Genomic DNA, 24,049 nt, shown 5'->3' with positions numbered 1-24,049 from the left:
CAAGGTATAGGGAATGGAACCTTCGTGCTTTTGCCTCAAGACTTGTTCACCCAGGGGGGCGAGAGGCCCAGCCCGCGCTGCCTCTGGAGCGTCCGGGGCGAGGCGGCACAAGCAGAAAACCAGGAGACCCCAAGCCAAGCAAGCACGTGTGCGCGTTAAAACTGGCTGCGCAGTGAACCACAGAGTAACGCCTCTGGGAGGCAGCTAACGCTCTGCTAAAAGATCATAAACTTTCAGACAGGCAACATTTTTAATTGCTGTAACACAGGTAACGTACAACGTTCAGTCTTGTGTTGGCTTGTGGCTCTACACCACTAAAGTCACATTCTCCCACCACAGCGTGAACAGCCAAGAAGCGGAAGGAAAGAGCAGATCTCTTCAGCCACGTGCGCTCCCACCTCACCGGACAGGTATCACGCCGGGGTTTTGCTTCGGCTGCTGTTTTCTTTCTCTGCCCAGCTGAGCACTCTGCGCTGCAGAGCTGTGTGACTGCAGGATTCCAGCCGCCACATGAACACAACAGTCCTGGCGGACGCACGGAGCGTCTGGAAAGGGGCAGGAGGGCCGAGTACATCAGGGGAGCCGGGCCCAACGCCCTCGCTTTCAGAGAAGGCGCCGCCTGAAACCTCCCGTCTCCAGCGGAGCCTTGGTCCTCCCAGCTTCAGCACCAAGGGGAGCCAACGCTGACAGAGGCACTCTGCCCCCCCCCGCAAGAGACCAGGTCCAGAGCGAGAGTGGAGATGGGCCAGGCAGAATTTAGGTTTCTTGCTGGGAGAGAGACTGTGCCCCGCCACGCTGCTCCGCCAGCGACCACAAGAGTGCCCTGAGGAGCACAGGGCCCTCGGGAGCCTGCAAGGGGATTGAGGGTGTCGAGGCATCCCCCCACCCCACCAGAGCCAGGTGAAAACCCACAGACAGTACCCACCCCCCCGGGCCCGGCCCAGTAACGGGAGCTCATTGTCACCCCCCACGCCGAGGGCTGCCGAGGGCACGTGGGCTCGGCGGCCATGACGGAGTTGCGGTCCTTCCCAGTTCAGCACCCATCGAGCCCTTCCTTCAGCGGGGTTATAAACAGTTGTAATTTGGCATGGAATAATTGGTTGCCATGGTAACTGCTGCAGTACAGGTTGAAACTCCCCCCCTCCCCACTCCCGTCTCTGACAAGGACCTTCCATCTCCCTACGCTGAGGTTCAAACCGCAGCCTGGTTACTTTATGCAGATTTTTCCAGGGGGTTGCAGCGCCAGGGCTTCCGTCAGCGTCGCCGCAAACCCAAGGTGTCGCGCGGCGGCCGGGTTCCTGCCCTCCACTCCAGCCACAAAACCACAGGGGACTACAGGGCATCAGCCACGGCGCAGGCACCAGCCCCACGCCCCAGGCTCCTACCTCACTCCCACCTTCCCTAGCAGGGGGAAAGTCCGCTCACCCCCCAGAACTCCAGAGGAGGAGTTTAGGAAAAGGCAGCCCTGTTCGAGGCCTCCCCCTCTTTCATCTCCTCATCCCAAAACACAGCCCAGGTGCCGCTCGGTGCCTGCCCACAGCACCAGCCTCTCACCGGCTTCGATGGAAGAGGGAACAGTCTCCCACAGGCAGACCCGAGGTTGATTAACACTGCCCACAGAAGGCATTAATTTAAAAAAAAAACAAGCGCACTCAATGTTCAGCCCGTTATTTTCTCGCCACCACCAGTAAGGCAGCAGTCAGACTCGGCCCAAGCTGCACACCTTGCTGCTGGGCTCAGGCAGGCCGGCGCTGACAGAGAACGAACAGAGGTGAAAATACCACGGGGTTTTATTTTATTTTCCTCCCTCAGAAAAGCAGCATAGGAAAAAAAACCACATCCAATGATGGAAAAGGCACAGGGAGGCAGCGGGCCTGAGCCAGCTTTGTGTGGTGTCTCCAGAAAGAGAAGAGCATCACCATGGCCACAAAGGAGAACAGCTTCCTCGGGGCCACGACTCCTGCGAAAGGCTGGCGGGCAGCGCAGGACAGAATCACCTTTCTTTAAATCAGCAGCTCATCACGCTCCCATCAGCGGCAAAAGCACTTTTAACACATCACCTCGTCCAGCCGATCTGTTTTTACAGATCCCCGGGGAGTGGCTGGGGGGCGATCAGCATCACTCAGCCCCGGTTTGGCAAGGGAAGGGCTGGGGATCGTCTAGTTGGGCCAGATGAGCGATTCCTCCCCAGCCACGTCGTCCCGGGGGAAGGAAGGGGGCTGAAGACTGTTCACCCTCTCTCTCCAGCAGCCTATTTGCACTTCGCCAGTGAGAGGGCCAGCGCACAAGATGTCTGCTCCTGCCCCTGCGCCCAGCACTGCCCGGGGACGGCAGAGCCTGTGTGGCGCAACGTGGCAGCGAGCCCAGCTCCGGGACTGCGCCGCATTGGAGCCGGGTGCTGCGGCAGCGCACAGGCAGTGCCGCCCAGCCTTCCCGACCAGGCTCGGGCACCCAGCGCAGCCTCAGCAAGGCCTGATCCTCGAGGACACAACGCCTCGCCTTCGTTTTCCTACAGAAGGCCCGATCGCCCTTCCAGGGTGCCAAATCCCAGAAGCCCCTACGCTGTCCCGCTTGCAAAACACCCAGGATGAGCACGGCCGCCACCGACATCTGCAGAAACCTCCAAGCCCTGCCCCAGTGGGTTTGCATCTCCCTCCTCGGAAACATGAGCCCCAGACGCCGCGATGGTACAGGACGTGCCGGATTTACTGCCTGCCCCCAGAGACCACGGCAAAGAGGTGCTGCCCCGCACCCCGTTCAACTGCGGGGACGGACGGAACCATCACACACACTGACAGAGGCACCGCAGCCAAGCCCCTCCCACGGGGGTGGGCAGCCACATCGCTGCCGAAGGCACGGCAGCCACTCCTCCCCCCCGCCACTCTCCAGAGACCGCTCGTAGGGCAGATTTCCACCCCAGAGCCTGTGAGCTGCACAAGAACTGCTCTCGCCCTGGCGCTGGGTCACCTCCCAGGGCCAGCAGAGCACCTGCACCCCGATAACGCCCCCCCTTTCCACCCACAGCCACCCGAGGGGTGCGTGCCAGCGCCCCGAGCAGCCGGCCTCTCAGAGGAGCCCCCCAGCCCGGCGTGAGAGCACACAGCGTTACCTCCTTCTTCCTCCTCTTGATTTTGGCAGCCTTGCCGTCTTTCAGCTTCTTGGATTTCTTTTTTTTCGGCACAGCCACTTGCTCTTCTGCGAAAAACTCATCCAGTCCTTCCAGCACCCCATCATCTTCTTCTGGGGACAAAAAGGACAGCTCAGGCGGCCGGATCGCACAGGAGGCGGGACAGCGTGGCCGCGTTCACCCTCGCAGAGAAGCACGCCCGAGTGGCAGCGTGAGACTCCGAGCTGTGCGGCCTCTCCGGGAGGCCCTCGCACCAATCTTCAAATCCTCCTGGACCTCCGCTCACCCAACAATTAGTAACATTAAACGCACCGGCAACAGAATGATCTAAAGCCACAAATTCGTCTTCCCCCCATTCTCGGTTAAAACCCAGCCCTGGTCTCCCAGGCCATCTGTGTTGTTTTTCCCAGTCTCCTGGCTTCCCCTCCCAGGAGCGCTGGCAGGGTCCTGCCCAGGAGAGCCTGCCCTGGCCCTTCTCGCGCTCAGCCCCTCAGCGCCGCTCCCACAGCAGCGCCCGAGGTTTTGCCAGTCTGGGTTTTGCTCCCAGGAGACAGGGGCAGGGGTGTGCACCCGCGCGCTGCCTGCTCTTACCCAGCTGGGTCTGCAGGTGATCAGGGAGCATCAGGCTTTTATCTTTCAGGTCTCCTTTCAGAGAACGGACTCAATGGAAAGTGGAAGAGGAAGAGGAAGGCATCTGCCACGGCGCCACGGCCGGGCTGCGTACAGCAGCTCAGGGACCCCAGCACAGGCTCTCACCCTCCCATCACCGTTATCTCCCCAAACCCAGCCCTTGCCAGCGAGTCCCGGCACCCTGCCGAGTCTTTGCATCGCTGTAAGGCCTACGTCAGGATTTTTATTTTTTATTTCCGAGTTTATACAGCAAGAACACTCCAGAGTCGTTGAGCCGTATCTCTTGTTGGGCTTCAGGCTGTGCCAGTTTAGGCTCCGGTTTAGGCTCCGGCAAGGCAGGTGCCTGAGCTCCACCGAGCCGGTCGGGAAGGGCGGGAGCCGGGCAGGGCGGGAGCCGGACGGCACCGGCACCGACCCACCTCCTTCCCGCGGAGCCCCGGCCCCGTCTTGCCGGAGCGGGGGTCGGAGCCCGCCCTCCGCCGCACCCAGGCGCGGAGGGGCCTCGGCTCAGAGGGGCGCGGGCCCGGCAGCCGCGGGGAGGGGGCGGAGACGGGCTGGGGGGGCAGCCCGCTGTCCCAGCCGGGGCCAGGAGCCGCCCCGAGGCGGGAGGGCCGGGCCCGACCCCTCGGGGAGCCGCCGGCTCCCCCGCCGCGACCGGGCACAGCCCCGTCGCCCGTTCGCGAGGCGCCAGGATAACGGGGCCGAGCTGAAGGGGCCGGGGCCGCGCCTCAGAGGGGGCCGGGCCGCCGCGCCCCCACCCGCCGCCGCCCGCTCCCCCTCCCGCCGCCTACCCGAGACGTCCTCCTCGTTCTCCGCGTCGTCCAGCAGCTCCCGGCCGGCCGCCGGCCCCCGCATGCCGGGCGGCGGCAGCGGCCCGGGCCGAGCGGCGGGGCCGAGCGGCGGGCGCGGCCGCTCCGCGCCAAGATGGCGGCCGCCGCGCCACGCCCCCCCGTGACGTGAGCACGGCGCACGCACCGCGCCCCTGGCCCTGGCCCCGCCCCCGGCCCCGGCCCCGGCCCCGCCCCCGCGCTCCCCGAAAAGCCCCAAATCCCCCCAAACCAGCCCCCCGCGAGGTCCCGCCAGCCGCCAGCCGAGCGCGGGGTATCAACAACTCTCCCCGCCGTTTATTCCAGGAAAGCAAAACTGTACAAAATGGCTGCCGGGCGGCGGGGCCGGCTCAATCCTCCTCCTCCTCCTCCTCCTCATCCTGGTTGATCTGGAAGTAGCGCAGCTCGTAGCTCTCCTTGCTGTTGGCCACCACACGCAACCAGTCACGCAGATTATTCTTCTTCAGGTACTTCTTGGTCAGATATTTCAGGTACCTGCGGGGGGGAAGTGTGGTGTGGAAGCAGTTCTGCACCCCCAGATCCGCAGCGTTTCTCTAGGAGCCTTTTCGGGACGCTCTGCCCCCTCCCAGCAAACCCCCGACGTGGTGCTTTTGGCAAACAAAAATCCCCGTTCCCGTGGGCTTCCACCTCCACGGGGGCAACACGTCACACCAGGCGCATCCCGGCAAAGCTTCTGCCAGGAAACACCACGGATGGGGGAATCACACCGGCAACGCTGCGACACTGAGCCTGGGAAATGCTTTCCCTCCTCTCTTCCCACTGTTTCAGGCCTCCAGCTGCGCTGTCCCTGCCACGGCAAGAACCACGTTTATCGAAGCCAGACAAAGGACAGGCAGCCAGGAGAGCAGGCAGCAGGCAGGAGCCCAGCGGGTGACGATACGGGAGCGGAACAGCTCAGCAGCGGATCAACCCTCAACTCAGCACTTGGCGTCCTTGCGGCTGCGCGTCCTCCCCTGCCGCCCGCCCCGCCAGCATTCCCAGCGGGAATATCGACCACGCATCTCCCCCGAAGACCCCTCGCCAACAGCTGCCACCGCACCCAGTGAGAGTCTTGGCACGATTCCTGCACCAAGACGTCTCTTCGCTCCCGGCCCCTCCTGCCAGCCTGTCCGAACACCGGCGATTCCCCGCTGAGGGCCGGCTGCTGCCAGCAGTGACCGACCGTGGCTCTGGGCACCGGCAGCAGCCCCGTGCCCAGCGCTGCCGCGACACGGGGCTGCCCCACCGCCTCACCTCTTTGAGAACGGCACCTCCGACGTGACCGTGATCTTGCTCTTGCTCCTCTCGATGGTCACCACGCCCCCGCCCAGGTTACCCGCTTTGCCGTTCACCTTGATCCTTTCCTGCAGGAACTGCTCCTGCAAGAGAGGAACGCCAACGCTGAGCCGAGGCCGCCAGCTCCCGCCTGACAAGGCCTCCCCAGCTCGTTCCTGCCCGGCGCTTCAGCTTTTTGCTTAGAGGTGGGGAAGAGCGAGAAGCACCATTATGTCCAGGGAAGCAGAGCAAAGCCGCATGCCTGAGGGTCAGGAGGCTCCGAGCCTGCCAGCACCTTCCACAACTAATCCACCCGGCCCACACAGCCCTGCACGTGAGGTTCTCGAGTGCAAAGGCATTGGATTAGCAAGGCAGGGACACGCTTCCCGCCTTCCGAGGGGACACCCAGTGAGGAGATGGCTGGGCTAGGATCCTCCGAGGACACCTCAGCCACAGCCCTGTGATTCCAACCCGCGCTCCAGCAGCTTGAATGAAAACAGGTTTATCGGACAGCGCTGAAACGCAGCGCTCCCCGCCCTCGCCGTTCCTCACCACATAACGGGAATCCCACCCCACGAGCGATGAATGGTCATAGTCTGCGACAGGTAGGGAAAATGTTTGTGCTTTAACTACAAAGCGTTTAAAAACAATAAAGATCTCGTAGCCTCCAGCACCACCCGGGCTCCTTTTGTCTGCGGGGTGTTTCCCAGCGCTGCAGGCTTTTACGCTGCGCTGTGGTGAGGGGCAGAAGCAGAGAGCAGAGGCGGCGAGGGCTGCCGGGGCCACGCTTGCCAGCCGGGAGCGGAGCCAGCAGCCCTCCCCGGAAAGGCCCGGGGCGGGGGGGCAGCAGGGAGGCCCCGCACTCACAAAGTTGGCGGCGTCCATGATGCCATCCTCCACGGGGTGGGTGCAGTCCAGGGTGAACTTCAACACCTGCTTCTTTTTTTTGCCACCTTTCGCTGCGGGCTTCTTCTGCAGCGCGGGGGAAAGAGAGATCCGTGAGGGATCGGCTCCAGGCCACGGGCCCGGGGGCAGCGGGGAGGAGGGAGGGGGCCAGGCCGAGCTCCAGGCTGGAGCCAAGGGGACCGGGCCGAGCACGGGGAGAGGGAAGGGAACGGCTCCGGGACGGGGGCTGTGGGAAGGGCCCCCCGCCCCGCCCCGCCCCGCACGCCCGGCGCTCGGCGGGCTGGGCCCGGCGGAGGCCCACGCTCGGGCCCAGCCCCACGCGCAGGCCTGGGCCACGCCGGGCCAGGCCGGAGGAGAAGGGGCCGGGGCCGATGGGGCCGCGGGTGGGGAGCGGAAGCCCGGCAGGCCCCGGGCGGGGCAGGCGGGGGCGGACCGGAGCAGCCGCCCGCCGCCGGCGGAGACTCACCACGGGCGCCATGGCGGCTCCGGCGAAGGGGCAGAAAGGGAGCGCGGCGCAGCGCGCGTGCGCGGAAACACCCGCGGGCCGCCAGAGCGCCTGCGCGGCCGCCGCGCCCACGCTGCCGCCAGGCCTCGCGCCGTGCGCAGGCCGCCCCAGCCGGCGGCCGAGAGCGTCGATGGCTTCCGGTCCCGCCCTCGCACCGCCTCGATCGTCCCGCGAGCGCACAGCACTGCCTGGCTGGGCGGGGCGCGGGGGCGGGGCCTGGCGGCAGGGGCTGGCGGGGCAGCGAGAACCGGAGAGCTGGGACCGAGCCTCTCTGGAGCGCAGTGGGCACCCCGGAGGGCTGTGCCGCCCCCCCGCACCCCAGGGTACCCCCCGCACCCCAGGGTGCCCCCTGCACCCCGGTCACTGCCCTAGAGGTGCCCCCCTGCACCCCGGTCACTGCCCTAGAGGTGCCCCCCGCACCCCAGGGTGCCCTCCTGCACCCCAGTCACTGCCCTAGAGGTGCCCCCCGCACCCCAGGGTGCCCCCTTGCACCCCAGTCACTGCCCCCAGGGTGCCCCCCTGCACCCCGGTCACTGTCCTAGAGGTGCCCCCTGCACCCCAGGGCCACCACCAGGCCCCATGGATGCCGGTGTCCCCGCAGCCTGGGTGCTCCCCAGGGCCACAGTCCCGTGTCCCTGCACCCCGAGGCCTGTCCCTGTCCCTGTCCCTGGGTGCGTGCAGGGGGGCTATTTTTGGGCCGTGGCGCAGCAGCCGCCCGGCAGTGCCAGGGGCCCCACGTCACGGGGGCAGCCAGGCCTCGGCATCGCTCTCATTCCAGGCGGCGCCCGGGGAGCAGCGGCACGGCCGGTGCCCCGGCTCAGACGGGGAGAGGTAAAGCCTTCGCCCGGCCACGGTGCCCCCCGGGGATGGGGGCTCCCCAGCGTGTGGGGCAGCTGGCTGCCTTCGCTGCCACGGCAGGGGACATCCCCAGGCAGGGGATGCTCCCTCCTGGGGGGCACCCAGTCCTGAGGATCCCCCCACTCCATCCTGGGGGACGCTCCTTTGTCAGGGACACCCCATCCCAGGGGATGCTCCTGCTCATGGGACGCCCACCCTGGGGGACACCCCGCTGCGGGGGCCAACCCCCCCGCCCACAGTGCCAGGGGGAAGGGGCGCCTCTGGGGCAGCCTCGTGCCGCGCGGCTCATACCCTAAAAATAGGCGGCAGCTCACGGGCCCCGGAGGGGCAGGATTGGGCCTTGCGGCGGCTGCCACGGTGCCACACGGGGCCCTCCCTGGGCGCAGGGGGTGAAGCGGGGCGCGGGGGGGGTCTTCTCTCTGCCCCGCAGATGGCTGGCGGCATTTTTTCCCTGCTGGGGAGCTGCTCGGAGCTGGAGAAGGCCAACTGTCACCCGCTGGTCTGCCTGCTCTGCCACGAGCCCTACCAGCACCCCTGCCTGCTTGACTGCTACCACAACTTCTGCGCCAGCTGCCTGCGGGGCCGCGCCAGCGACGGCCGCCTGTGCTGCCCGCTCTGCGGGTGAGGGACGGACCCTGCCCGGGGGTGGACACCAGGACCGGGGGCCGCGCAGCCTGGTGCGGCACCGCTCCCGGTGTCCCCAAAGCTGCCCTGCGTGGGTGTCCCCATCCTTATCCCTGTCCCCGCAGGCACCCCTCAGTGGTGAGGGGGGGCACGGGGCTGCCCCCCGTGGATCGGCTCCTGCAGTTCTTGGTGGACAGCTCGGCCGACAGCGAGGAGGACGCACAGTGCGCCAACTGCGACCGGCGCTGCGCCAAGGGGGTGAGGGCAGCGGGGCGGGCAGGGTGATGGCCGGGGGACACCCCCCACCACCACCAGGGCTGTGCCTGCCACCAGCCACCCCCCTCCCCGCACAGGAGCTGGACACCATGTACTTCTGCAACACCTGCGGGCAGCCCCTCTGCGCCCCATGCCGCGAGGAGACCCACCGCGCCAAGATGTTCGCCCGCCACGAGATCGTCTCCCTCTCCAAGCGCACCAAAGACATCCACAAGAAGTGCTGTGAGTGCCGCGCTGCGCCGCGCCGTGCCACGCCGCGCCACGCCAGGCTGCCCAACGCCCCCCTCCCTTGCAGCCCTGCACGAGGAGCCCTACATCATGTTCTCCACCGAGAAGAAGTCCATGCTCTGCATCAACTGCTTCAGGGACATGCAGGGGTGAGCAGCCCCGGCCCCGCACCCGCCCCGTGCCCCATCCCGGCCGGTGCCCTGACGCCCGTGCCCGCAGGGAGAGCCGGGCGCACTGCATCGACATCGAGACGGCGTACATGCAGGGCTGCCAGCGCCTGGACCAGGCGGTGATGGTGGGCAGGGTCGGCGGGTCTGGGGGAGGTGGGGAGGGGGGGACACGGGGGTGTGGTGCTGCCCGCAGCGCCGCAGCTGCCCCGCCGCTCCCGGGCAGGCCGTGAAGGAACTGCAGACCTCCACGCGCGAGGCCATCGTCCTCCTCAAAGCCATGATCGAGGAGGTGCGAAACAGTGCCAGCGAGGAGGAGGCGGCCATCAACTCCCTCTTCGGCTGCATGCAGGTGTGGGGCAACTGCCCGCACGTCGTGGCCTGTGCCTGTGGGTGCCTGACGCGGGGGCACGGCCAAGCCAGGGCAGGGGGAGGGGACCGGGGTGGCCATGGGACACGGGGTGGCCGCGCTCTTTGCAGAAGCAGCTCTCCGACAGGAAGAAGACGCTCCTGAAAGCCGTGCAGAGGTGAGGGGCTGCGGTCTGAGGGGTCTCCTCCCCTCCCGGGGCATTTTGGGGTGCCCTGGGGCGGGACAGCTCCCCAGTGCCCCACAAAGGCTGTGCCGTGCCCCGCTCTGCTGCAGCCAGCATGAGGAGAAGGAGAAGGCGTTCAAGGAGCAGCTCGCCCACCTCGCCTCCCTGCTGCCCACCCTGCAGGTAGGACCCTGGGCAGGGGCCGGGCTGCCACGGCCCTGAGGGGCGCCAGCGGTGACACCCCCACACACACAGGTCCACCTGGTGACCTGCTCGGCCTTCCTGAGCTCCGCCAACAAAGCCGAGTTCCTGGACCTGGGCTACGTGAGTGGTGCCAGCATGGCGGGGAGGCCGGAGCGTCCCACCGCAGTGCCGTGGGGTGGCCGGAGCAGCCCACTGTGGTGCCGGGCTCCCTGCAGGGTGCAGGTCACCCCTCACCGCACCTTGCTGCTGCCTTTCAGCAACTGATGGAGAGGCTGCAGAGGATCGTCAAGCTGCCGCACCGCCTGCGGCCAGCCCAGACCAGCAAGGTAGAGCCGTGCCGCCCGTGCCGGGCCGAGCCCCTGCCCACAGCGCCCCGCAAGCAGCCCCGGCTGCCGGCTCTGCCCCGGCCCCAGCCGCGCTCGCCCCCGTCTCACCCCCCAGATCAACAGCGAGTACCGGGCAGAGTTTGCCCGCTGCCTGGAGCCACTGCTGATGCTCAGCCCCCGCCGCTCCGTGGTGGGCAGTGCCGGCGGCATCGGTCCTGGCATCACCGGCACGAACATGTGAGGCACTAGGCTGGGGGCCGGGGCGCGTCCCCCCATCGCTGCCCTTGAGCCCGTCACCTTTGTGGCGGCGCGGGGACGGCGCGGAGCACAGCCGCGCTGACAAGCGACAGGCGCGGGGGCTTCAAGTGACATTTCTGGGAAGCGGGGCTGGCAGCGGGGTGCCCGGGTGAGCTGCACCCCCCTCCACAGCCCGGCCCCCAGGGCCGCATCCTGCTCGCCCGCACGCCCGCGGCGCCGCAGCCTCTTTGCCCGCCACTATTTTTATCAGAATTTCAGGGAAGTTCCCGGCTGTTCCTCGCCCGGGATATATTTAGGCCCGTTGATGTCACGGCAGCACCGGCCCTGCCAGGCACTGCTGGCTGGAGAGGACAAACAAGCGCTGCCACCCCATGGGGACCGCTCCTTGCCCCCGGCCGGGCTTGGCACCGCGGGGCGGCTGAGCTCCCGGGGGCTGCGGGTGTGGGCACTGCACGGTAGGACGGACGGTGGCGGGCAGGGCAGCGCGGGGAGGCTGCGGGATGGGGGGAGATGCAGGGGCAGCCCAGCAGATACCGGCAGCAAGGGAGCGAGCCGCATCCTGAAACCGGAGCGTGCCGAGCTCGGCTCCCGCCTTCTCCCTGCCGATTCCGTGGGAGAGCAGCCCACGGAAAACTGGTTTCTGGGGCAGCGTACTGGTTTCTGGGGCGGCGTAAGGCGCCTCCAATGCACTCAGGCGAGGGAAGGGACGCGTGAGGCTGGCACGTCCCCAGCACCTCGCCCCCGCCGCCGCCCGCCTGCAGCGTGCCGCTGTCACCCTCTCCGCGCAGGCTCCCCGTCGGCCAATGCTCCAAGACCCTCATGGTGCCCACCTGCCCCCCCACTGGCGATAAAACGTCCGCCGGCCCCCTGGTGCGGAAGCCGACGATGCACCGGTACATCAGCACCAAGGTGCTGCTGGCCGAGGGGCGCGAGACCCCCTTCGCCGAGCACTGCCGCAACTACGAGAGCACCTACCGGGTAGGGAGCGTGGGGCGGTGGGCCGGGCTGGGCCGGGCCGGTGCTGCTTACAGGACGGTGCTGCTGGCCCCGCAGACGCTGCAGCTGGAGATCCAGGGCCTGAAGGACCAGGTGCAGGAGCTGCACCGCGACCTCACCAAGCACCACTCGCTCATCAAGACGGAGATCATGAGCGAGATCCTGCAGAAGTCCCTGCAGATGGACGTGCAGATCGCGGCTCACTACTCCGCCGTGGAGATGATGCGCAGCGTCTTCGAGGAGGTAGGGCCCGGCGGAGCGGGGTCTCTCCGTGCCGTGCCGCAGCGTGCTGCCCGGCTGCCTCTCGCCCTTCCAGATCTGGGAGGAGACGTACCAGCGGGTCGCAAACGAGCAGGAGATCTACGAAGGTACTGGGGACCCCCAAACCCCCCGTGCCCGCTCTGGAGGGCGGCAGCTGTGGCCACAGCCCGCTCCTCTCACCCCCAGCCCAGCTCCACGACCTGCTGCAGCTGCGGCAGGAGAACAGCTGCCTGACCACCATCACCAAGCAGATCGCGCCCTACGTCCGCTCCATCGCCAAGGTGAAGGAGCGGCTGGAGCCCAGGTGAGGGACGCGGAGGGGGCAGTTTTAGAGTCAGGGAGGGGGGACACACGCAGCCGTGGCTCACACCCGTCCCACCACAGGCTGCAGGAGCCCCGGGAGCCCAAGGAGGAACAGGCACAGATGCTGCTCAAGATCTGCGACGACAGCGAAGCGGCACCGAGGTAGGCGGCGGCGAGTGCCCGGGTGCCAAATTCCCCTCACACCCTTCCCCGGCTGCTGACCCTGCCAAGGCGCCTTCCCCTCCCCAGGGACACCTCGCTGGGCAGCAGGGAGGGGGCTCCGGCCAGCCCTGGGGAGAGCTGCACCCCCAGAGACCCCCCCTCAAAAAGCAAAGAATGCTGCAGGGGCCAGCCAAGCGGGGCCGAGAGCGCTGCCCGGCAGGAGCTGGCACCATAGAGCCGCTCGGCATCTGCAGCGCATCAAAACCCTGCCTTGGGGCGGTCTCGTTCATCTGGAAAAATAATTGTACTCTGCCTCTGGTGTGTTAGAAGTGAAATAAAAGGGCACAAGCGTGCGTGTCTGCTTGGTTCTCTGGACAGAACAGGCCTGCCAGCTCGGGGTGCCTTAAAACCAGTTTGTAAACATGGGGAAAAACAAAACAAAAAAATTAAAAAAACCTAATGTAGGGTCGAGCCAGGAGATCACCACAGGGTCTTGGAGCCTCCTGCAAACTGCCAACAGGCAGTGGAGCAAAAACGCAGGCAGGGCGCTGGAAAGAGCCGCTCTGCTCCCTGTGATCTGGATTTAAAAACTTACCGACCGCTGCGGCGCCGGCGGGCAGGGCTCGGCGCTGCCTCCGGCTTTTCGCTAAAGATGCAGCCGCCTTCCCCAGGCCTGGTGAGCTCCAGTCTCCTCAGCGAGCTGCCAGTCACAGGATTTGGGAAAATTAAGAGAGAGACTGTTGGTCTCAAAAGCACCAAGAGGGCTCTGAAGGTTTTGCTCGAGGTGCAGTTTATCCCTTTCGCTCGGTGCCAGCACATCCCGACCTGCGTGGCGCAGCCGGACCGGGCTCAGAGCGAGCGCGCTCTCACACATCAGCATCGAGGGGCGTTTACTGTGAAGAACAACTTGAGAATAAAGTTTCGTTTCCATCGTCAGCTGACGTCAAACCCAGCGACAATCACTTTGTTTGTTCGTTTCAAAGTACGTTTGTGCAAGTTCGCAGCAGAAATGTTAACGCCTACAAAAACCTGAGTTAAAAATCAACTCGCCCGAGGCACGTTGGCTGCAATGACGGAGGCACGGAAAGGCCTGAGCTGGGGCCTACGAGTGGCTGCACAGAGAAACCAGCTCTGCCCGGCGGGTGGATTTTCATGTTTGCTCTTTTCTCCCAAGCTCAAGCCACGCTCGGTGAAGGACACGTCACCGGCGAAGGCGCTGAGCCGATGCTCCGAGCAGAACACACCCTGCAATACAAAGGAAACCCGGCGGAGGGAGGACTCTGCGCTGGTCGAGCGAGGTGATGGAGAGTTTGCCCCGTCCCTGCGGCCCCTCGAGTCACTGCGAGTCGCGGTCGCGCTGCAGCACAATGCTGGAGCGTTCTGAAAACCCCCTGGGAATTGTAAAAGCAAGGATTCCCCTTCCAATGATGTCACCGGCACCTCAAGAGGTCTCCAAATAACCACCAGACAGAAGTCGGCAATGGTTTTTCTTGTGTTTTTATAAAAAAAAAAAAAAAAAAAATCAAAGCAATTTCCATCAGTGCCCCCTTTCCTGAGCCACACCACAGCACCTTCCCCGAGCGACACCGCAAGCCCAAAGCGTGAACTGACAAGCAAACCGTTTCCATTCCAGCTAGGAAGAATAATGTAAAACTCAAGAAAACAGTGAACCTCTTTGGTATATAACGACAGAATAAGTTATACCACAAAGCTCGAGTAGGAACCATTTCTAAAATGGTAACGTTTAAAATAGCGTTAGCTAGCCAAACCTTCCCGTTTGGGGAGTTTCCCTAGAAGCACGTCCTAGCTGCGCTGACGTCCCAGCTCTCGCCCCAGAAAGCCGGCGAGGATCGCGAGCGCTGAAGCCCTCAGCAAGCCCGGCAGCCGCGGTTCTTCCCCAGCCCCAAACCCCGGGATCTCGGCGGGACGGGAAGCAGCGCCGTTTGGAAGCGGGAAGAGGCAACAGAGGCGGCGGGGGGAGGCTCGGGAAGGCCAGAACGGTGACTCCCAAACTCGTGGCAGCAGCCGAGGGAGGAGGGAGCAGACTCGCTCTCCTGCTGCGTTTCAGAGGCGCCCGCAACCCAGCAGCACGAGGCCAGCGAAGAATCCTCCCCGCTAATGCCAGGGAGAGGGGGTGCCCCTGCACCCCAAGAGCGGGGAGCTGCAGGCCTGCTCCTGCCACCTGCCCCAGCGCCAGCTGGCAGGATCGGGCCTAAAGAGATTAAAGCCGCGCTGCCTGGCTTGCAAGGTCAAAAAAGCTTTAAAATCTAATTATGCCATAGGAACAATCTGCTGACCGGCGCCTTTCCTGCACGGGGGCGGGAGGGCAGAGCCGTTCTCCGGAGGAATCGGTCCGGAGGCGTTTCAGTACAATTCAGCTGCTGCGGGCAGGAGGGGTCAATTCTCTTTAGGGTCGCTACAGGCTAAGTTATCTGGAAGATCCCTGAATGTGCAAACAGAGAACTTATCTCGAGGAGGACGAACGAGCTTCTGATTTGCTAGTGACCCGGCGGGCTGCCCAGCTCCGCAGCCCTTCGCCCAGCTCCCCCTGGGCAGCCAGGAAATACCAACAGGCTCCTCCCGGCACCGCACATCGTCCCTCGCCCTGCGGCACCTGGAGCCGGGCATTCGCTCAGCCAGTCCGATTTTCGCCCGTGTTACAGTTCCACTTTGACTCCTTTAATAAAAGGGAGACCCGATGGCACCTTCCTTTTGTACTCCAGGTACTCTTCTCCGAAGAAGTGAATGAGCGTGATCTCCTCCTCCTCGACCCGCTCCCTGAAGAAGCGCCAGGACACCAGGGCGTAGCCCACCATGCAGATGGGGTTGCAGAGCAACACCTGCGGACAGACAGCGGCGGTCAGCGTCCCCTCACCTCCCAGGGAAACCCAGCCTGCCCCCCGCCCCACATCCCATCACCCTTCATTAAGTTCGAGGTCTAAACCCATGGCCCGTGGGCAGCTGCCAGCTCCTGCCACCCCGGCTAAGAGCCCGTGTGTGGCCACGCTGCTCCTCATGCAAGTCTCCAGAGAAATAAAACCAAATGCCAACCACCTGCCAACCACGAGAAGAGGAAGACTAAGGCAGCGCTGAGTTACAGCTCAACCACACCTGGCCGGGACCCTGGGTGCTCTTAGAGGGAGTTTTCTGTCCCATCCCACACGGGACGGGTATCTGGCAGGAGCAAGGTTGAGTCCGAGCGCTTGTGGAAGGTGTTTCGGCCGTAGGGCACAAGGGAACTCTGGACACCAGCTCCAGGCTAGCAGCGGAGCGCACCCCGAGCCGCTGAGGGCCGTCTGGCTCAACCCCCAGCCCCACTGCCCCTGCTTATTCCACACAGAAAATTAAGGCTATGGGGTCTCCCCGAAGATCACGCAGGGCAGAGCACTCGGGTTTCCCGTCCCCCCACATGCAGGTGGGAGGCAGGAGGTGTCAAAATCCGCTCCCGGGCCACCCCTGCCGCTGACCGCCAACAGTCTGCATCCCGTTACGGTGGGCAGCGCTAAGGAGAGAGCCCCAGGTTATAGACGAAAGTATCCGAGCGCGTTGCGAACGGTACCTGTGTTCCGATACTCCAGTAAAACCATCCCACGTAAGACGGGTGCCGGAACCACCCGTACACCCCGCTCGTCACCAGGGTGTGAGTATCTGATTTCTCATTCTGAACGATGTGGTTGAAGTTGGAGCCAGCGGTGAGCATGGCGGCTTTCCTCAGGCAGTCCCCAAAGACCACCATGAGCAGCCCCACCGTGCTGAGCCAGGTGATCTGCTTCAGCTCTGCGGGAGGACAAGGACGGCTCACAGCGGGGTCACCAGCCCTTGGCGACCAGCCGGGCAGAGCCGGGGGACGCGGGCGGGAGGGGGGTGGCAGCGAGGCCGACCTGGGAAGAGGAGCTTCTCCAGCGTGAACTCCACCCAGGAGGAGAGGGCGGCCAGGTTGTACTCGAAGCTGTGGTTGAGCAGGAAGGAGTCCAGCGAGAGGCTGCGCGGGTTGTTGATGGCCGTCACCAGGTACTCGGAGTAGTGGAAGAGGGAGAGGGAGCACATGTACCTGCGGGGAGGGAACGCTTGGCAGGGCCGTGCCCCCCGCCGCCCCCCGCCCCCCGGCCCCTCCCTTACCAGCCGAAGTGGCGCCAGGCGGAGCGACCGGCGCTGAGCAGCAGCCCGCAGCCGAAGGCGAAGCCCAGGAAGCAGGCGCGGACGGCGATCTGCGGGCAGAGGCGGGAGGGAGGGAGGGAGGGAGGGAGGGGGCGCTGCTGCCGCCCCCCGCCACCTTCCCCCGCGCGCGGCCCCTCCCGACCGCCGCCCCCCGGGCCCGGTCCCCCCGCGGGTCCTTCCGCCCTCCGCTGCCCCGGGCCCGGTCCCCCCCCGCGGGTCCTTCTCCCCTCCGCTGCCCCGGGCCCGGTGCCCCCCCGCACCTTGTAGAGCGGCCGCGGGTAGAGCAGCAGCAGCGCCGCGTTGACGCCCGCCACGTGCAGGGCGAGCGCCAGGCGGCCGCGCAGGCCGGGGGCGGCCAGTGTGGCGGGGGAGGAGCCCAGCGCCAGCGGCAGCGCCGCCACCGAGGCGCCCAGCAGGAAAGCGGCCAGGCTGGCGCGGGCCTCCCGGCCCAGTCGCCGCGGACCCGCCGCCGCCGCCGCCATCATGGCGGCTCCGCCCCGCCCGCGTCGCCCGGGAAACAGCCGCGCCGCTCTCGCGAGAGCCCGCCCCGCGCAGGCGCAGAGGCGCGCAGCGGCGCCGCGCAGGCGCAGGGGGCGCCCTCGGGGAAGCGGGGCGGGGGCGCAGCCCCGCCCGGCGCCGGCGCGTCCCGGGGCTGTCGTTTACTATCGCAAACCGGATAAAAAGAGACATTCCGCCTTAAAACCGAGGGCGGGGGTCCGCTGGGGGCCCCTGGGAGGATGCGGGGGGAAAGGCGGGAGCGGGGAAGCAGCGCAAGGTTTGGAATAAAGCTCCTAAACTGGAGTTACTGCTGCTGGACAGAAATTAAAAAGAAAGTGACACCCGTTTTATGTCAGTCAACAACAACAGACTTTATTTATGCCACAGGATTCCTTAAATAACTTAGATGTGCACAGAGAAACTACCTAGAGATGTCAACGAAACGGTCCGAGACATTCAGTACGATGCCGGGGCGTGTTCCTCGTCGCGAGCATCGTACGTAAGCTTTGGTGTGCAGTTTTAGGACATAACCGGCAAGTTTTAACACAGCATCACAAAAACTCATGGCCTCGCGCATCCCTCATGCCGCCACGTGCCTCTGCCCCGCTCCGGCCCGGGCGGGAGCTTCGCTTACGGGATTAAAACTCTGAAAACGGGGCTCCAGAAGCAAATGGCGAGCGCCCGGGAGGGTCCCCGGGGGCTTTCGGGGTGCTTAAGCCACCTAAAGCACAAGGTCTACGGCGCTAAACCGATCAGCAGCGAAGCAACCGCACCGCCGCGGCAGCTCCGGCGGCAGGCTGGGGCGGGCGAAGGCGCGAGGCCCGGCGCGGGCCGGACACGACACGAACGGGGACCTGGACGTTTGGCGGGCGAAGGCTGCGCGGGGCGGCACGGGACGGGGTCACTGCTGGGCAGCCTGCTGCATCTGCGCCTGCCGCTTGGCTTTCGTCTGGAGGTACCTGCCCTTCCCTTCCTCGAAGCGCCGCTTCTCATCCTCCGTCTCCGTCTGACAGCAACAGAAAGGAAGCGAAGCCACCGGCGTTAGCAGCCTCGCAGCAGCGCACGCAGGACAGAAACGCGCGTCCCCTTATGGGAAACGTGAAGGAAAACCAGCGCTCTGTCAAACGTGTGTTTTGACAGCTAATGCACGCCTGCACGGAGCAGGAGGAGGCCTGCGTGGGATAAAATATTAACCAAGAAACAGCCCCCGGTCAGCAGCGCCGCGTCAGCAAAGCCCTGCCGGGATCAGGAGAGCTAAAAATAGGCAGGAGGGTTGGAGCAGGGACACCGCGGGGACACGGGGGGCCTCCATCACGACTCAGGGTCCCCTCCTGTATGTCTCCAGCGTGGGCAGGGGGGGGAGCTGCAGACCCTGTCCTCAACCTCGAGAAAGGAAAACCCACCCAATCCCCACATCAGCAATTTTCAGGAGAAACATCCCCGAAGCCTCCTCTGGAAGGGCTCATTCATGCTCATATTTTTGTGCTGGATAATTGAAGGGAAGAGGATTTGTTGGACAAAAAAGGCGGCTGGGGTCTGGCCCGGGAGGAGCAGGAGAGGGGCTGGCCCAGCCGCCTCGCAGCCCGGTGAGGAGAGAGCTCTTACCAGCAGCTGCGGGACGGGCAAGGGCTTCCCCTCCTTGCTCAGGGAGACGTAGGTGAAGAAGGCGCTGACGGCACGGTACCGCTCCCGAGGCTCATCCACGAATGGGTCAGCATCCACAAAGACTTCGATTTCCATGGATTTATTGCTCGTGAAGGTCATGCGCCCCGAAATGGTGATGACGCTGCCTGCGAAGCGGAGAGGGGACAGCTAAGCAGGAGTCCCCCGCTTCTGCTCAGAGGAAGGGAGCAAGGGGTCCCACATGTTTTATGCTTAAGCCATGTCTTAAGCAGAGCTTCTCAGCACAGGACAAGTCTAACGGGGAATAAATTTCTCTGCCAGCATGTCCTGAGCTGACCCAAGGGAGCCGGGACGTGGCACCACGGGAGAGTGAAGTGCCCACCACCACCCCCGGTACCTTTTTTGATCTTCTCATGGAAGTTGATGGCATCCACTGAGGCGGTGACGATGTTGGTCTTGCAGTGGCGGGCAGCCACAATCCCAGCGACCTCGTCCATGAGCTTCATGGTGACACCTGGAGAGGGGGGAGGCAGAGGGTCCCGTCTGAGGGCAGCCAGTGGGATTTGGGGAAAAGCCACACATGGATCAGTAAAGCCTTTGCAGGACCAAAGCTACACCAAGGAGTCGGACCAGAGACTGGATCCCAGCCGCAGGAAACCCCCGGTACCAGCACCAAGACTCCTGTCACAGGTACCACCAGGGCCACATCCTTACAAACCTGGGCTTAAGATTTAGGCCAGCTCTGACTGTCCTGAATTTCTTAAGAGCCAAACAGCCTTGAAGGGCAAGATCAGTCCCACAAACCTCCTGCTTGGAAAGAGCTCTGAGCCACGTTGTTTTGTCTTTTTTAAGGACGCAATCAGATGAAAATGGCATCCAGTGTTGTGCCAGCCCTTGGCGAACACGCCTCTCCCCGGGCTCACACCACATGCCTCTGCCCTGCCCTGCCCTGCCTGCCCTGCCCTGCCTGCCCTGCCAGCCAAGAGGAAAGAGCAAACTGCAGCCTAGGGTGTTTATAATCCGAGATTTGCAGTTTATGAGATTATTACAAAATTGTAGGATTTACAGTTCGAGTATGTCAGTTCTCGGGGCCTTTTTTAAGCACAGAAAAAGACAAAGCTTTTGTCTCAGCTGAAGCAACTGAGAACCTTACAGTGGAGACGGGCCTGTGCGCCTCCAGCAGCAGAGCCCACCTCCTGAAAACACCGAGAGCGCGAGTCGCTCTCCAACCACGCTTCTGCTCCGGGGGAAAAGCCGCGCAGCCGCTGATGGGGGCAGCGCTCACCCACCTCCGTGCACGAAGCCCAGCAGCGTGCAGTCCGACGGTCCCACCAGGTGGATCAGGCTGGACTGGCTGTAGCCAACGGTGTGCGGCTCTGGTTGGAGAAAGGGAGCGAAGCGGAGGTCAGAGCTGCTCAGCCAGCACCCATACACCTCTGCACGCCCCGTCTGAAGGGACAAAACGTAGGGCTGGCTTGTGCAAAGCTGAAGTATGTCCAAACCAGCGTTTAAATCGGCCCCAAGAAGTCCTGAGGACAGAGACTGTTCACCTGATGGGCTGCCACCTCCCTCGAACGCCCACCCATCAATTTAATTCCAGCTCAGCTCATTTATTCTTTTAAAGGTTTCAAAGAGCCCGAAAGCAAACAGGAGTGAACTGGATGGACATGTGGCTGTATGCTTTCCCTCCTCGGGCCACCAGCCACAGCCGAATCTCCCCAAACCTGCTGCTTAGTGGCGTCTCCAGAGCCACGCTCTGCCCTGGGCGTGAAGACCTCGGCCCCCAGGCCCCCAGCCCTGGCACACGCCGGTGACATCTGACTCGCCACTAAATCCAGGCGACAGAAGTCGCACCCTCTGACTGCCAGCAGAGGAAACCTGCTCTCGGGGGTGGTTGGGGTTTCCCATCTGACAAGAGATGCTAAAGGCACTTAGCGCAGGAAAAACCAGCTGAGCCCCCGACCGACGGGGAGGGCACTCACGCGGCGGTGCCCGTGGAGCCTTACCTTTCGTCTGCCTGTCTGTGAGCATGGAGAACAGAGGGGAAAAAAGCAGTTGAGCAACTTTCATCCCACATCACCCCCCGACGATTCCCACGCGTCATCTCTCTGCCTTTGCCCGAGGACCACAGCCAGTCCTGGAGGCCAACGGCCGCTCGCCCCTTCGGCTCGCCGTCAGCACTGCCACTGTGTTTCCAGAAGCTGGGGCAGCACTTTTGGTAGGAAAGGGATCCCCAGGGATCCCCCAGGGATCCCCCAGGGAGAGCGTGACCCCCAGCTCCTCCCCTGCAAACTCCAGCCGATGACTTCCAGAGAGGGGCTGCAGCTGCAGAGTGTGCAAAGCCCTTGCCCAACACTTGCGTTTACCCTGCGCTGAGCAAAATTAGCTCCTGCTGCCCCGGAGCACATGAGGGGTGCAAGGGGTGGTGGCCGGAGCCGCGTTTTGGAAGAGGGCATCCCACCCGCCAGCCCCGGGGGAGATCACAAGCGCCCGCCCAGCTCCCCCTCCTCTCATGCACCACGGCTCCAAAATCCCATCCCCATCCCCGACGCAGCGTTTCGGAGCGCACGCTCGCAGCCATGGGTGCCCGGGGTGGCTGGAGTTGCCTCGGGGACCAGTTCAGCCTCCCAGCACCCCCGGGACGTGTCCACAGGCCACGCACCGCCCGCGTTACCTGGGTTGATGACGGGGAAGATCACGTCGCCGTTTCTCTGCTTAGTTTCCAGCCGATCCAGCTTTTGCTCCTCGTAACGCTTCTTCCCCTCATCCTCCTGCTCCTTTCTCGCATACTGGAAGGAAAGGCCGGTAAGAACGGGGTTGGCACAGCCGGGGGTGCAGAGGGGCCAGGTGAGCGCCGTTCCCCTGGAAAGGGTGAGCTCTGCTTTCCGCGGAGCAAAGCGAGCCATCCTACCTGGATGGGGGGAACCTCAAGGACCTTGTTGACGTTCTTCAGGGACAGCGGCACGTACCACAGCGTCGCCTTGTTCGTCACCTTCTTCGCCCCTGGAGGGGAGGCGGGCAGGGGGTGACTGTGCCGACGCCAGCAGCGCTTTGCCTGCCACCGGCGCTGCCGCGCTCCGGGACTGGCCGCACACGGGCCCGGTGGCAGCCCCTTGCCCTGCTGGCTCCTGCCAGGCGCTGGCTCGGAGCGGATGTGACAATGCACTTTTGGGAAGGCGTCCCGGCAAGCAGAGCCGGTTGCCACAGCAACAACAGGAAAAGGGCTTTTTTCAGGCCAAAGGCAGCCACGGGCAGCAAATTAAGCAGGAGGAGCTAAAGGTGGATTTTTCTGTTCTTCACTAAAAATGATCAATGGAGCCGTGATCCGCAGGGAGCCCACCTGGCACCCCCCTCCCCGCTGCCCCCAGCACTCCCAATAAAAGGGCAAGACCTTCCCTCTGCCCAATGCTGCCGGCCACGGCGGGCAGAGGATGGGGTCACCGCCGCGAGCTCTCGGTTTATCACAATTCCTGGAGTTTTGGTACAGAGCCACGCACCTGTTAAAATGTTTTCAGACATGACGTTGACCTGGACCTCCACCGAGTGCCGGGAGGTGTAGGTGATCTCGGCGCTGACGTTGGCCACCTCGCCGATGCACACCGGGGAGAGGAAGTCCGTCCGCTCCACCCGCGCCAGCGCGGCCACGCAGGGCTCCTGGGGACAATGGGGCAGTGAGGGTAGTGGCCGCAGCCACGACACGTGGGACCGCAGCCAGCGGCTCCCCGGGGCCGGCCCACACTGCGCATGGCCCCAGCACTTCGACCTCTGCCTTATCAGCCGGTGGCTGTGCTTCCTTCCTTTGTCAGGGGGACGACTGGGGAGGCCCCCAGGGATGCCCGGCAGTCCCGGGGACGCCCAGCAGACCCCTGAGGCGCGGCGAGGGGGTCGGAGAGTCACCGAGCCAGAGCCCAGCAGGCGCCCCGGCGCCTACTCACCCCAGCCTGGGAGTTGCAGTGGCGGGTGCTGATGATGGCTCCTGCCTCCTCGATCATCTTCAGGATGGTTCCTCCGTGGACGTTCCCCGCGATGTTGGCATCATCCGGGCGCATGATCCTGCCGGGAAAGAGACACAGGAGCTCGCACCCCCCCCGCCGTGCCCGCAGCCCGGAGCAGCCGCCCAGCGGCACCGCCATCGCCCCACCGGATGAGCTGCCGGGCCATCTCGCCACGCTGATGCCGGCAACGTCACCGCCGCTGCCTGCATGTGGCTTCCTGCGAGCGGCAGTGGAAACCGCCCCGAACTACCGCCGGGTGCGGAAGGAGGCATCGCTCCCTGCCGGGGCGGCCGGTGCTGGGCCGGGGCCACGTCGTGCCACCCCGCTGCGGCAAACGGGGACCGAGCCGGGCACCGGCCACTGCTCGGCCCGGCTTCCCGGCACCAGCAGCTTTTGCCGGACCGGCAAATAATTGACCGGAGGAGGGAAGGCGAGGCGCGGTGGCCGTGGGGCGAAGCTGCGGGCTGGCCCGGAGAGGAGCCGCGCTTCGAGGCGGCCATGCCAGGGAGCGGCAGCGGGCAAGGGCAGGAGAGCCGGGGCACGCCCTGCCCGCTCCCCCCGCAGCAAGGGCGCTGCTCCGCCGTGCCCGGCGCAGGCAGCATCACCGGCGCAGGCAGCGTCGCTGCTGCAGGCAGCGTGACCGGTGCAGCAGCGCTGCCGGGGAGCGCAGGCAGCGGTGCAGGCAGCACGCCCGGTAACATCCCGGTTACCGGCCGGCCCCGGCGCCCGCCCGCGCACCCCCCCCGCCTCCCCCGGGCTCCCGGCAGCGGGCGGCGCGGCGGGGCGGTACCTGGAGACCTGGATGGCGGCCGGCCCCGGGCCTGCGGCCCCCCGCTCCGACATGGCGGCCCCGGCGCCCCGCCCGCACCGGCGCTGCGGCAGCGCCACGCCTCGGCACGCCCCGCCCCGCCCGGGGACACGCCCCCCCCGCCGTGCGCCATTGGCGGGCGGCGCCTGGACACGCCCCCGAACCGCCCCAGGGGGCGGGGCCGCCGCTCTGCGGGGGGCGCCGCCAGGGGGCGCGGGGTGGGGCGGGGCCGGGGGCGGGGCTCCGGGGCGGGGGGCGGAGCTCCGGTGCCGCCCGGGGCGCCGTGTGTGCCCCTCCGGGCCGGGCTCCCCCCACCTCCGCTGGCCCGGCTGCCTGTCCCGGGGGCTCGTGGAGGCCGCGGGCCGGCGCCCCACCGGAGCAGGCAGAAGTCCGGGCGGGGGTTGCGGCGGAGCCCCGCTCCTTCCCCGGTGGTGGCGGGTCCCTCCGGGCGGGAAAAGCGGCCCGGGAGTTCCGGGGGGGCGGGGGGGGAGCGCCGGAGCT

General features: G+C 65.4%; 5 protein-coding genes across 12 annotated transcripts in view; 1 reads left to right on the top strand and 4 right to left on the bottom strand.

Annotated features, from left to right (window-relative positions):
- Positions 1 to 4,693, bottom strand: part of CHD5 (chromodomain helicase DNA binding protein 5) — a 28,971-nt gene extending 24,278 nt beyond the window's left edge. For 3 of the 6 annotated variants that reach the window (XM_074892895.1, XM_074892899.1, XM_074892897.1), the window contains exons 1-2: positions 4,549 to 4,692; positions 3,110 to 3,240 (exon numbers count right to left, since the gene is read on the bottom strand). In XM_074892895.1, coding sequence (XP_074748996.1) covers positions 3,110 to 3,240; positions 4,549 to 4,612 — 195 coding nt within the window. In that variant the 5' untranslated portion in view covers positions 4,613 to 4,692. Of the gene's footprint in view, positions 1 to 398; positions 546 to 3,109; positions 3,241 to 4,548 lie in introns of those variants that run through there. The other 3 variants (XR_012632047.1, XM_074892896.1, XM_074892900.1) reach the window with 3 other exon arrangements.
- Positions 4,694 to 4,859: 166 nt separating this feature from the next.
- On the bottom strand, positions 4,860 to 7,368 carry RPL22 (ribosomal protein L22). The gene is made up of 4 exons (XM_074892710.1): positions 7,232 to 7,368; positions 6,727 to 6,831; positions 5,839 to 5,963; positions 4,860 to 5,079 (listed from the first exon to the last, which is right to left on the bottom strand). The coding sequence occupies exons 1-4, from the start codon at positions 7,241 to 7,243 to the stop codon at positions 4,935 to 4,937; spliced, it is 387 nt and encodes a 128-aa protein (XP_074748811.1). The 5' UTR covers positions 7,244 to 7,368; the 3' UTR covers positions 4,860 to 4,934.
- Positions 7,369 to 8,001: 633 nt separating this feature from the next.
- Positions 8,002 to 12,819, top strand: RNF207 (ring finger protein 207). Of its 2 annotated transcripts, none has more exons than XM_074892708.1 (18): positions 8,002 to 8,101; positions 8,559 to 8,749; positions 8,878 to 9,010; positions 9,106 to 9,250; positions 9,324 to 9,405; positions 9,476 to 9,551; positions 9,650 to 9,775; positions 9,904 to 9,950; positions 10,067 to 10,139; positions 10,212 to 10,280; positions 10,418 to 10,486; positions 10,602 to 10,723; positions 11,533 to 11,722; positions 11,798 to 11,983; positions 12,057 to 12,108; positions 12,188 to 12,305; positions 12,386 to 12,466; positions 12,554 to 12,819. In XM_074892708.1, the coding sequence occupies exons 2-18, from the start codon at positions 8,559 to 8,561 to the stop codon at positions 12,699 to 12,701; spliced, it is 1,908 nt and encodes a 635-aa protein (XP_074748809.1). In that variant the 5' UTR covers positions 8,002 to 8,101; the 3' UTR covers positions 12,702 to 12,819. The 2 variants fall into 2 exon arrangements, with proteins under 2 accessions (XP_074748809.1, XP_074748808.1); XM_074892707.1 differs by having other exon boundaries at positions 12,536 to 12,819.
- A 1,128-nt stretch (positions 12,820 to 13,947) lies between these two features.
- ICMT (isoprenylcysteine carboxyl methyltransferase) lies at positions 13,948 to 17,109 on the bottom strand. The gene is made up of 5 exons (XM_074892709.1): positions 16,885 to 17,109; positions 16,586 to 16,674; positions 16,348 to 16,517; positions 16,026 to 16,243; positions 13,948 to 15,306 (listed from the first exon to the last, which is right to left on the bottom strand). The coding sequence occupies exons 1-5, from the start codon at positions 17,107 to 17,109 to the stop codon at positions 15,124 to 15,126; spliced, it is 885 nt and encodes a 294-aa protein (XP_074748810.1). The 3' UTR covers positions 13,948 to 15,123.
- Positions 17,110 to 17,467: 358 nt separating this feature from the next.
- Positions 17,468 to 23,630, bottom strand: ACOT7 (acyl-CoA thioesterase 7). 2 transcript variants are annotated; one of them, XM_074892928.1, is made up of 10 exons: positions 23,531 to 23,630; positions 22,681 to 22,798; positions 22,243 to 22,399; positions 21,657 to 21,748; positions 21,420 to 21,534; positions 20,752 to 20,766; positions 20,035 to 20,121; positions 19,143 to 19,259; positions 18,728 to 18,912; positions 17,468 to 18,128 (listed from the first exon to the last, which is right to left on the bottom strand). In XM_074892928.1, exons 1-10 carry the CDS (start codon positions 23,581 to 23,583, stop codon positions 18,024 to 18,026), a joined length of 1,044 nt encoding a protein of 347 aa, XP_074749029.1. In that variant the 5' UTR covers positions 23,584 to 23,630; the 3' UTR covers positions 17,468 to 18,023. The 2 variants fall into 2 exon arrangements, with proteins under 2 accessions (XP_074749029.1, XP_074749030.1); XM_074892929.1 differs by lacking the exon at positions 20,752 to 20,766.
- Positions 23,631 to 24,049: the final 419 nt, after the last annotated feature.

Source organism: Strix uralensis, chromosome 23 (genome assembly GCF_047716275.1).
Source record: "Strix uralensis isolate ZFMK-TIS-50842 chromosome 23, bStrUra1, whole genome shotgun sequence".
Lineage (NCBI taxonomy): Eukaryota > Metazoa > Chordata > Aves > Strigiformes > Strigidae > Strix > Strix uralensis.
This window is presented reverse-complemented; position numbering and strand designations above follow the sequence as displayed.

Coding starts and splice junctions, on each gene's coding strand:
- RPL22 (XM_074892710.1), bottom strand. Junction 5,964..6,726: donor TCATGGACGCCGCCAACTTT/GTGAGTGCGGGG, acceptor CCTCTCTTGCAG/GAGCAGTTCCTGCAGGAAAG. Junction 5,080..5,838: donor GAGGTGCCGTTCTCAAAGAG/GTGAGGCGGTGG, acceptor TCCCCCCCGCAG/GTACCTGAAATATCTGACCA.
- RNF207 (XM_074892707.1), top strand. CDS start 8,559: ATGGCTGGCGGCATTTTTTCCCTGCTGGGGAGCTGCTCGGAGCTGGAG. Junction 9,406..9,475: donor TGCTTCAGGGACATGCAGGG/GTGAGCAGCCCC, acceptor CCGTGCCCGCAG/GGAGAGCCGGGCGCACTGCA. Junction 10,487..10,601: donor GGCCAGCCCAGACCAGCAAG/GTAGAGCCGTGC, acceptor CTCACCCCCCAG/ATCAACAGCGAGTACCGGGC.
- ICMT (XM_074892709.1), bottom strand. CDS start 17,109: ATGATGGCGGCGGCGGCGGCGGGTCCGCGGCGACTGGGCCGGGAGGCC. Junction 16,518..16,585: donor GCCTGGCGCCACTTCGGCTG/GTAAGGGAGGGG, acceptor CCCTCCCCGCAG/GTACATGTGCTCCCTCTCCC. Junction 16,244..16,347: donor GGAGAAGCTCCTCTTCCCAG/GTCGGCCTCGCT, acceptor GTCCTCCCGCAG/AGCTGAAGCAGATCACCTGG.
- ACOT7 (XM_074892928.1), bottom strand. CDS start 23,583: ATGTCGGAGCGGGGGGCCGCAGGCCCGGGGCCGGCCGCCATCCAGGTC. Junction 21,749..22,242: donor GTCTGAAAACATTTTAACAG/GTGCGTGGCTCT, acceptor CCTCCCCTCCAG/GGGCGAAGAAGGTGACGAAC. Junction 19,260..20,034: donor GCTGGGCTTCGTGCACGGAG/GTGGGTGAGCGC, acceptor CCCCCTCTCCAG/GTGTCACCATGAAGCTCATG.